The 11892-nt window shown below is 37.0% G+C and overlaps 1 protein-coding gene across 1 annotated transcript in view; it reads right to left on the reverse strand.

The window, feature by feature from the left end:
• Positions 1 to 11892, reverse strand: part of BCKDHB (branched chain keto acid dehydrogenase E1, beta polypeptide) — a 454972-nt gene that overhangs the window by 270071 nt on the left and 173009 nt on the right. The window contains exon 7 of the mRNA XM_006898429.1: positions 1406 to 1503. Coding sequence (XP_006898491.1) covers positions 1406 to 1503 — 98 coding nt within the window. The remainder of the gene's footprint in view (positions 1 to 1405; positions 1504 to 11892) is intronic.

Here is an 11892-nt window from a genome sequence, read left to right on the forward strand (position 1 = left end):
CCTCTCCTTGAAAAACTCCCTCATTGGTACACAATCCCCCCATACCTCCCCAAACCCCACGCCCTACCCCCAAATATAATCCACTCTGCAACCCTCATCTACTTCCTACATCTCCTGTGGAGCAACTAACTAGTGGGCTCAGATTAATGACTCTCCAACACTCAGGCAGGACTCCTTTTTATAGGAAAGGGTAATGGAAAAGAGAAACTAAAAATACAGAAAAAAGAAGGACCAGTTGATAGAGTATGGTGCTGAGGTTAAAATTGGGATGCAACTCATTACAGATTTAAAGAGTCATAATGGAAACCAGATACCCCTTCTTCAAATAAAAAAAAAGAGAAGGAGAAAAAGATTGGCAGTAAAAATCATAAGCATAAAGGTAAAGCAAGTTATGAAAATTAGTATGTAATACATTGTCATTTCCTTATGGGAGGGGGAAAAGTGGCATGTTAAGGGTAACAGGAATGTGTAATAAAAAAAGATGTAAGGAAAACAGAAAAGGCTTATGACAATCAAAGTGAGCACCATCAATGAAATGGGACTTATCAATCAGCACAGTTAAACAAGTGGTGGCTAGAAGCCATGAGCACTAAAGTGTTCCAAATCAAAGGTAAATGGAGAAAGAATGTAGAAACTTATATTGCAAATTATTTTCCATTACCTTCTTTATATCATATTTCATTTTCAAGGATCCACGGTGGGGCAGTGGGTTGAGCTTGGCTGATAACCAAAAAAGGTCAGTGGTTCAAATCTGGCAGCCATTTCACAGGAAAAAGTTGATGCTGCCTGCCTCTGTAAACAGGAACAGCCCTAGAAACCCTAAGCAGTAGTTAGTTCTGTCTGTCCTGTAGGGGCCCTTGAAACACAATCAACTCAGCAGTAATGAGCAGGACAGATATGACTTCCTTTTCTGAAATATGCAAAGATTGGAGATAAAAGCCTAACAGAGCTAAGAGTCCAGAGCTTTTCAGTTTGGCAGTAAAGCAATGTGACAAGCTCTGGGGAAAGCTGATTTGTGAGGAAGCTCACAGGAAAAGAAAAAAAGGATAGGTTCCAAGGCTACAGAACACGGGGTGGATCCATTCACTGACAGAGTGACCATGAGAGAGGGCAAAAGTAGCAACAAGAAATGCTTCAAAGAAAAGATGTTTGTAAAACATTCATTAAATATTCAATATATTTTAAGAACTTCACTATATGTCTGTATATTTTAATATGACTGAATAAGTAGCTGTCCTTAAGTCAGGAAAAAGTACCTGATACAGATGCACTATTGAAGCTAAATAGACTTAATTTGAGATATTTCTAAAACACCATTTTCAGTTCTTCATAGAATCTTGATTTAAAAGGACAGCTTTCTTGTACAGCATGGGCTTAAGCAATCAGCACAAACATTACTACTAACCTGAGTTCCCCAGGCAACCAGAGTGACATCACTCCCTTCCTGAAGGACCTCAGCCTGGGACAGCGGGATGTTGTATGGTTCTACTGGAACCTGTTCCACTGAGCGAACAAGAAGAAAAATAAAAAGGGAGTTACATTTTCTCCTATGACATTCTCCCAAATTTCCTGTTACGTATGACAAGAAAAAAACAAAACAAAACACCACACATTCATTCACTGCATGGTCCCATGACATTATTACACAAATGAACAAGGACAATATAAGAATATAAAGGTATAAAAAATATAACAGCTATCTCAGAACAGAAAGTAAGACTTGAGTAAAACTTAAGAAAATCTCAGAACAACTATGAGGTATCATCTCACCCCAGTCAGAATACCAAAATGTAACAGAACTGCAAGCAACAAATGCTGGCGAGGTTGTGGAAAAACTGGAACCCTTATTCACTATTGGTGGAAGTGTGAAATGGTGCAACCACTGTGGAAAGTCGTGTGGCACTTTCTCAAAAAGTTGCAAATAGAGATAACAATTTGACCCAGCAATTCCAATACTGGGAATATACCCTAAAGAGACCATAACCGACATCCAAGCAGATATATGCACACTCATGTTTACTGTGGCTTTGTTCACAATAGCAAGGAGTTGGAAACAACCCAGGTGCCCATCAACAAACGAATGGATAGAGAAGCTATGGTATATTCACACAGTGGAATACTATGCTGCACTGAAAAACAAAGAACTCATGCAATATTATTCAAAATGGGTGACCCTGGAGGACATTATGCTGAGTGAAATATCTCAGTCACAAAAGAACAAATATTGTATGGTGCCACTGTTGTAGAATGGGACTGACATCAGGGTTGTGGTAAGACTGAGAAAAACTGGATAAATTATGTAAACTGCATTAAAACAGATGAGGGAGAGAATAATTTAAAAGCGATATATGATAGGGTATTATGGTTACCACAAGAGTCCAGAATTAAGGTTGCACAGTGGAGTGTACTCAGAGCAGTGGGCGGGGTGCGGGGGAACTGTATACCAAAGAAAGTATTTTACTTTTGTTTTCAAAGAGAAGAGTGAATTGATGGGGGGAGGGCTGGGCAGGGAGAAAAGTGCAACAATGAATGAATGGAAATCCAAAATCACTGTAAATGTTCATTCAAATTAATAAAATTTTAAAAAAAAAAAGCTTAAGAAAATCTGAATACTGTACGAACTTTAGTCAATAATAATGTATCAACATCAGTTCTTTAATTATAACAAATAGATACAAAGATATTTCTCCTCATAGAGCCCAGCCTCTTGGATAATCTGTTCTGCATATAGATTGACAAGGTATGGAGATAGGAGACATCCCTGGCATACACCTTTCCTAATTTTGAAACCATGCAGTGTTTCCTTGCTCTGTTCTGACGAATGCCTCCTGGTCCAAGGATAGGTTTTGCATTTGTACGATCAAGTATTCTGGGATTCCCATTCTTCTCAGAGTCAGCAACAGTTTGTTGTGATCCACACAATCAAACGACTTTGCATAATCAATGAAGCACAGATAGACATTCCTCTCGTACTTCCTGCTTTCAGCTAAGATCCATCTAACATTAACTAGAATTACAATATCCCTAGTACTACGACCTCTTCTAAACCCAGCCTGTAGTTCTGGCAGTTCTCTGCTGATGTGCTGTTCCAGTCATTTTTAGATAATCCTCAGCAGAATTTTGATTTTGGATAATCATTAATAGAATTTTGTGATATTAATAATATTGTTATTGTTCGATAATTTCCATACTCTGTCGGGTCACCTTTCTTTGGAATGGGAACAAATATAGATCTCTTCCAGTCAGTTGGCCAAGTGGTTGTCCTCCAGACGTCTTGGCACAACTTGATGAGCACATCTAGGACAACAACTGTCAGTTGAAATATGTCAATTGGTATACCATCAATTCTGGGGGTTTATTTTTTGCCAATTTTTTCAAAACAGTTTGAACTTCCTCCTTCATCACCACACTCTTGCTTATATGTTGTTTCATGAAATTCTTCGGTGTCTGCCAAATCTTTTTGGTACAATGACTGTATACTCTTTGTATTTTCTTTTAATACTTCTTCTATTATTTAATATTCTGCCCAAAGCATCCTTAAGTATTGCAACTTGAGGCTTGAATTTCTTCTTCAGTTCCTTGAGCTTTAAGAAATACTAAAAAAAAAAAAAGGTAAAACAAAAAAGAAATACTGAGCAAGTTCGGCCCCTTTGATTTTCTGACTCAAGCTACTTGGACATTCCATTGTAATACTTTGTCTTCCCACACTGCCTTTTGAAATCTTCTGTTCAGCTCCTTAATATCTTGATTTCTTTCTTCTGCTTTGGCTTCTTGGTACTCTAGTGTAATATTCAGAATCTCTTCTGACATCCATTTTGGTCTTTTCTTCCTCCTCTTTCTTTGTAATGACCTTTTGCACTCTTCCTGGATGATATTCTTGATATCCTTCCACAACTCATCTGGTCTTCACTTATTAGTGTTCAGGGCCTCAAACCTGTTCCTCAGGTGGGATAGACTCAAGGTCATATTTTGGTCCTGGGCCAATGGCAGCATCATGAAAGATGATTAAGAGATTGAGATTGTTAACAGTTTTAGTTTGCTTGGATCCACAATCAACTCTCTTGGCACTAGCAGCCAGGAAATTAAAAGACGTCTTGAGATGGGGAAGTCCACTGTTAGAGACCTCTCCAAAGTACTGAAGAGTAATGATGCCAGTCTGGAGACTAAGCTGTGCCTGATCCAGGCCATGGTCTTTGCAATCACTTGCTAGCATCAGAGAGCTGGATAATGACTAGGGATGATAGAAGGAGAATTGATGCCTTTAAGCTGTGGTGTTGGGGAAGAGTATTGAATATATCATGGACTGCTAAGAGAACTAACAGGCTCGTCCTGGAGAGGGTTAAACCAGGCTCCTTAGAGGTAAGGATGTTGAAGCTTCATCTGACATACTTTGGACATGTTGCAAGGAGGGACCAGTCCTTGGGGAGAGACATCATGTTTGGGAGATTGGAGGGACAGCGCAGGAGAGGAAGACCCTCCATGAGATGGACTGATTTAGTGATTGGGGTAATGCGGGTAGGTATGTCGGAAACAGTGTTACTGGCACAGGATAGAGCAATGTTTAGGGCTTTTGAACACAGGGTCGCTATGAGTCAAAGGCAACTCAATGGCACATTACAACAACAACAATATACAGAAACTTAACTTCCCATGTCACCAGAACTATTTCTATCAACCACAGTAGCTGTTAATACCTTAATTTGAAAAGCTGAATATTGTAGACATTCGAAATTAAATAATCAAGATAAAACTGAACCAGGCCCACCAAGTCAAAAGAATAAACATTTAGTGTCCCAGAAAAACTGCTACTCAATTTCTCTGAGGAACCAACTACAAACAAATTATGAGATGGTTTTTTTTTTCTTATTTTAACAAACTAAATCCCAAGTGTGGGAGTTCTAGTCGCCAAGTAGTAAGAAACTTTGCTGTAATCCTCAAGGCACATGATTTCAATCCATCACAGGAGAAGGATGGTCAATCTCCTCCTATGTGATTAACTGCCCCTAAAAACCCACCAGAGCATCAGATATGATTCGGTTCCAACTCGACAGCACCCAACAACAACAATAAGCAACTAGTGGATGAAATTGCTCAGCTGTGCTAGGAAACCTTCTTGAATACTTAAGTGAGAACAAAATAATAGCGGAAATGTTGGGGGAAAGTTGTTGATTCATTTTTCCCCATGGTCTTTTTAGTAATCATTATTTTATATAAATATATACATGCTTTAAAAAATTCAAATAGTGTAGATGAGTAATATATAAAGGGTTCTGCTTTTAAAAATAAAAGGGCTTCCCTGGCAGCCCTTCCACTCCCCAAACAGAAGTAAGGAAGATGCCAAATGTCTGCAATAGGTAGTTATCATTCTTCCTAGAGTTTAAGATTTGAAATCCTCCTACATTTGGCAAAACCCGCCTTCATCTACTACAAACATGCATTTCATCTGCTCACTCTCCCAACCTCCCGTGCAGCTAGGATACGAAACTTGAGCTTTGCCAACCATACATACCCACACAGGTCACTGAACTGGAAGCTCATAACACAAAAGAACAGGAACTATGCAGAGGTTACATGGAATTCTGAGAACAGTTCAGACAGAGCTGGTAGCCAAGCCCCACAGGATCTCTGAGAAAGACCATGGGAGCATGGAATTCTTTTCAGAATCTGCTATAGAGTAAAATTGAGGGGTACTTGTAACTCTCCTGTCATTAAGTCTATTTCTCAGGGATTCCTGTGATCTATGAGCTATGTATGAACCTCAATAAATCTTTCCTGTTTATACTGGCTTTCATGTCTCTGAAATCTAAAAACTCCAACTGATTCTGTTCCTTTTCAGATATTTATGTACATAAAGATATGCAAATGTACATATACACAGACATATGTACATTTTTCCCTACAAACTGAATCACACTGTACACACTGTTCAAAATCTTTCTACAGTCTCCTTTTTTCTTCACTCACCCATATATCTATTGGCACTGTTACTATGTCAAACTAAAACTAATTCTAAAATCATATTTACAAACACTGGGTGTTGGTAGGTCAATACAAACTCCCAGTGGTGCTATCTCACAGAGTCCAACACTCCCATGGCATTTTCTAAGCTGTACTCTTTAGGCAAGTCTCCTCCTATGAGCAACTGTTGAGTTGGAACCATGACCCAAGCAGCTGAATGTTCAACCCATGCACCAACAAGACTTGTTTATGATCAAATATTTGTACTGCTTTCCAGTGATGTGAAGGAGAACTTTTATACCATATATTTATTTATATTTCCATTCCAGTGACAACTGACATGCTTTTCAATTGTCTATTTGTTTAAATATGCTTACAGGGCATATTTAACAATATTTCTAGCAAATAAATTCATTTGTTTTCTTAAAATAAGAGTAAGAAGAATGGACAATCTCATCTAGTGTGATCAACTGAAAACCTGTCAGAGGGTATATTTGGGTTGGTTCCAACTCTAACACAACAACAAAATTATAAAAACTATAAAACTACTTTTTATGTCAAATCTGAAAGTAGATAACCAATATTCAGCAGACCAACAAACCTGAGACAGAATGCAGTGTTGAGAAAACATTAAACACTTTTTGTATGACCCCACTAAACTGAGGTGGATAAAATCTTATAAATAGTGTTGTTGTAACACAGTCATACCTATTGACCTAAATATAGTCTATGACTACTTTAGCCCTAAAGCATTAAATGGCTGTAACAAAAAAAGATATATAGTCCACAAAATGCTAATTACCATTGTTTCAATTGGTATAATTAACACTAATTTTATTGATATATGTAAACTAGACTTTATATGTATCAAAATAATTAGTATATTGATACATGAAAATTAGTAAACTGATACAAGTATATCTCCTCCAGTGTGATTTATTTCTTCTGAAAACTCGCCAGAGGGTCAGCTATGGGTCCGTTCTGACTCTACAATACATAACAACAACAACAACAACAAATTACTATATTGATTCACGTATATTATGTGTAATATACAGGTCTACTGTATATGCTTACATATACAATATACCTTCCAGGTATATTGACAGATGTTAATTATTCTTATTAAAACTGTTTTTGTTCTAAAAAATTACATATATATTTAAAAAACCATACCTATAAAAATGAAATTATGTTTACTAAAAAATAATAAAAGGTAGATAATCATTCTGATGTCACCTCCTCTAGTATGTCACCCACATATCCTGCATCCTCTGTAGCTCTCCAGGCACATTAGTGCCTGTTTCTCCTCCTTTGTTAGCCAACTGCCAGCTGATGATTACCAATCCCTAAAACACATACCCTAAGGGACGGCACTCCAAAGGAAATGGTTCGGCATCATGGTCTATCTCCTTTGAAAAGTTGCCATAACTATCTAATGATTTCACTACAGTAAATAAATAACTCAGAAAGAAATTTTAAATATTTTTTAAAAATCAATCAGAATAAGTTTTATACACAGAGTACAGTTTTAGATTCAAGAAGGGTATATTACAAAACAAATCTCTTCTTATATCCTCATATATTGACCCTTGTGAGCAAGAAAATAAAAATATCATTTTAATCACTCTTTTACTTGACCTTGGCAAAAGAGATCACCTGAAAATCAAGCTGTAATTCTCAGGCATTTTATGATTACATTTATTTAAGAAACATATACTCCAAGATAATTATTTCAAATTCGCATTCTTGCATTTCCACCCCATGGCTATGCTATGTGCTTTCGCCAAGATCAGCTAACATGAGGAAGGGCAGATATTTTCAGGAAATGAAAAGCACCAGATACAATCACATTGCAGGTTCTTAACTTCATATTTGTGGGACTAACTAAAACCACTCTATTTTACCACATGCTGATTATATTTGAATCTTAGTAATAATGAGCATTCCCCAGAGAAAACTTACAGCATTAGATACATGTTGACTAAAATGTATCATCCAGAAAAACAGAAGACCAAAATAAAAATGTTGCAATCATTTAAGAAAAATTAGACAAAACAGATCTTTAAATGTATATTGCAGAAATTCCCTGTCTATGATTCTTTTGTTATTCACATATATGCACATTCACTTAGATTCATGGTTTCATTTCTCAGCCTCCTATTTTCTTTCAAATTTTCTTCTAATTTGTTATTCTGCTTGTAAGTCATTGTAAACCTTTTCTTGGAATAAGATAGAATGTTCATCTTCTCAGCTGCTAATCAAAACTACCCTCAGAAAAAGAGTCTGGCCATCAATTTGTAAAAAATAAGCCACTGCCAAGCCTATGCTGCACACTTCTGCTCCGTCAGAAGATATAGGGCTGCCACGGATCAGAGTCAGTTCAATAGAAACAAAGCAATGAAAACACAATCTATAATATGCATATAGAAATATATACATAAATATACAAATATATGCATATAAAATACATATTTAATATGTATTGCTTATGTAAAGAATTGAACATACCACGGACCACCAAGAAAACAAAAAGGCACATCAACAAACGAATGGACAGAGAGGCTGTGTTATATTCACACAATGGAATACTATGTGGCACTGGAAAACAAGGAACTCATGAAATATTATACAAAATAGGTGACTCTGGAGAACAATATGCTTAGTGAAATATCTCCATCACAAAAGGACGAATACGATATAATGCCACTGTTAAAAAACAGGACTGACATTGGGATTGGGGGAAACAAAGAAAAGAGGAGATAAATAATGTACATTGCATTGAAACAGATGAGAGAAAGAACTGTTTAAAAGGCTTAAAAGGAATATATGATTAGGTATTATTTGCATAACAACAGTCCACAATAAGAGCTGCATAGTAAAGTGGACTGGGGTGGGGGTGGGGAATTGTACAACAATGAAACAATTTTTGCTTTCAAAGAGAAAAGCAAAGAGGGGGGAACAGGGAGGAAAAGGTGCAACAATGAATGAATAGAAATCCAAGTTCTCCACAAACTTTCATTAAAATCTCAATAAAAAAAATAAATATAAAATAAAAAGGTCCATCCTAGAAAGTATAAAATCAAGGTGCTCCTTGGAGGAAAGGAGTTTGAAATTCTGTCTCACATACTTTGGACATGCTGCCGGGAGAGATTAGTCCTTGGAGAAGGACATCATGCTTGGAAGGGTGGAGGGACAGCACGGGAAAGGGAGATGCTGGATGAGACGGATTGACACAGAAACTGGGGTAATGGGGGTAGGTGTATCAGGGGCAGTGAAACTGGCTCAGGATAGAGCAGGATTCAGAGCCATTGTGCACAGGATCACTACACGTTGTAGTCTACCTGATAGCAGATAACACCACCACTCTATCATCAATCTATCTATCTATCTATCTATCTATCTATCTATCTATCTATCTATCTCTACACACACTCACACACACATATCATGAAGCTGCTGTAAGATCAAACTGAAAAGGATAGTACTTGACCTTGTAAGTCTCAGTTTTTCTAAAAATGGAAAGAGATTTCTACCAAACATATAAAAAACATGACAGAAAATTAGAAATAATCTATTCTAGGAACACAACGGGAAACAACAACAATGATTATAAGTATTAAGGAGGCTTTACAAAGGAGTATATATGAATCCATTGCTTTAAAGTATAAGGCAGTTAACTCCTCTCTTCTTTCTCACAGTGAGTTGGTTAAGTCAGAACCAACTCATAACTTGCCCTGCAATAAGTTTTCAGAGGCTTCAAGTTATACAGGAAGAGACTGCCCATCTTTCACCTATGGAGCTGCTGGTAGATTCAAACCACCTGCATTTGGGTTGGCAGAGCAACTCCTTACCACTAGACCACCAGAACTCACTGAGGAGGTACTAGTTATTGTTGTTGTTATAGGCTGTCAAGTCTCCTGCAATTCACCACAACCCTATCCTGAGCCACCCTCACTGACTCCAACACACCTTTCCCCGTGGCCCCAGTTACTCAGCACAAGGAGGAACAATTTTCTATGTCAAAAGGAAAAGTGTGTGTATACAAAGAAACACAGATGTGAAAGTATACATGTGTGGTGTGCATGCCTATAAACATATGTGTGCATATTTTTATCAAACATTTTTTAAAGCTGAAAAGTTGAACCTGCAAATTATATTCCCAAATCTCTGAAAGACTATTCCTCTCCTTGTAGTTTAATAAATTAACAGATCATATAGAAAGCATTTGCAAGAAACTGACAATTCACTCTCAGTGACTCTAGCTCCCCTGTGAGTAGGATCATTTCTCTGCCCTGGCACTAAACTGCAGGAATGCTAGGTTCTTCACAAATGAGAAACTCAAGTATAGTTTCATTCACATTTCATTATACATGACACAGTGATAAGACATAAATTATGTCTTCCTAAAAGGAAGTCTAGGTCTAAATGTTGATAATAGGGTCATTATGAATCATAATCAACATGAATGCACCTAACAACAACAATTAACAATATGGTCTAAAATATGAGATAATCCATGCTACAAGCTAATTAACAGAATATTCAGTCTCTATATTTGGAATAGTCTATCTTCCTTGTCAGTTACAAGTCTGATGGAAGAAGGAATGAAAAAAGAATGAACCTATGAGATCAAGAGCCAGCCCTGGCCCTGCATCTGCATATGATTTGTGTGATTATCTCTGACAAAATTCCATGCAAAACATTATGGGAAGCAGCAGGTATCTACACTGCAAATAGGAAAATGATAGCTGACCTTCCAGTGGGTTTTTAGAAGTTGTAAATTAGATAGGAAGTGATGGTCCATCTTTCTCCCACAGAGCAGCTAATGGAGTTGAACCTTCGGCGGGGCAGCATAGCTCCTTTGCACCAGCTACTTACCATCTAGGAGCTTTTAGGGCCACCAGAGCTTCCAAAAAACAAAATGTTCCTGTTGTATACCATCAACTTAGAACTGACTTATAGCTGACCATCAAGCAGATCTTCAGAGGCAATTCATCATACAGAAGGAGAGGGCCTGTCTTCTCTCACAGAGCAGTTGGTGGATTTGAACTAGGTATCTTTCGGTTAGTAGCACAGCTCATTCCGAGGATGCCACCAGAGCTCCCTTAAACTAAAATAAGGATACACTAACTTATTCAATGGAGACGTACTTCCACAGGAATTAATTTAAAAATTTTAATAATACAATCATGATGATTATAAAGGAAGGTTTTACTCTAGGAATAGCTATTTGTATACCTGTTTTTATTTGCTGTTTAAAATACATATTTAATCATAAACAAATTCAATCTCAATGATCCCTAGTGTCACAAAGGATTGTACACTGAGATACTAATGAAAAGGTTGTTTTCAAATCTACCTGCCCCTTAGTGGGAGGTAGGCAAAGGAGATGACTTCTGTGAAGCTTTACGGACCTGGAAACCCAAAGAGGTAGTTCAACTCTGCCCAATAGGGTCACTATCGACATAGAATCAACTCAGCAACAATGGGGTATATAAACTCTATAATACTTTTCATTTTAATTTTTCTGAATATAGAAGTATATCTGTGGTTCTTAATTACAGTCACATTTTTTGATCATTTTCACTTCAATACCAACAATTTTATAAACACTGATGCTAGAAATTTAGAGAGTATAAGACAAAAAAAACCACTAGGTGTTATTTCTTGTAGTCATACTGTAGAAGTAGTCCAAAACACAACTGAACCCATATATCTGTTAAAGAAAAGAGGGGATAAATAAAGAACACTGCATTGAGACAGATGAAAGAGAGAACTCTATAAAAGGAATAGATGATTAAGCATTATTTATATAACAACAGTCCAGAATAAGAAGTGCATAGCAAAGTGGACTGGCGACGGATGGGAGGCAGGAAATTATACAAAAACAAATGAGTATTTTTTTTAATTAAAAAAGCTATTTACTTGTAG

This window comes from Elephantulus edwardii, unplaced genomic scaffold, assembly GCF_000299155.1.
Source record: "Elephantulus edwardii isolate Elephantulus edwardi_28Jun2011 unplaced genomic scaffold, EleEdw1.0 scaffold00229, whole genome shotgun sequence".
NCBI lineage: Eukaryota > Metazoa > Chordata > Mammalia > Macroscelidea > Macroscelididae > Elephantulus > Elephantulus edwardii.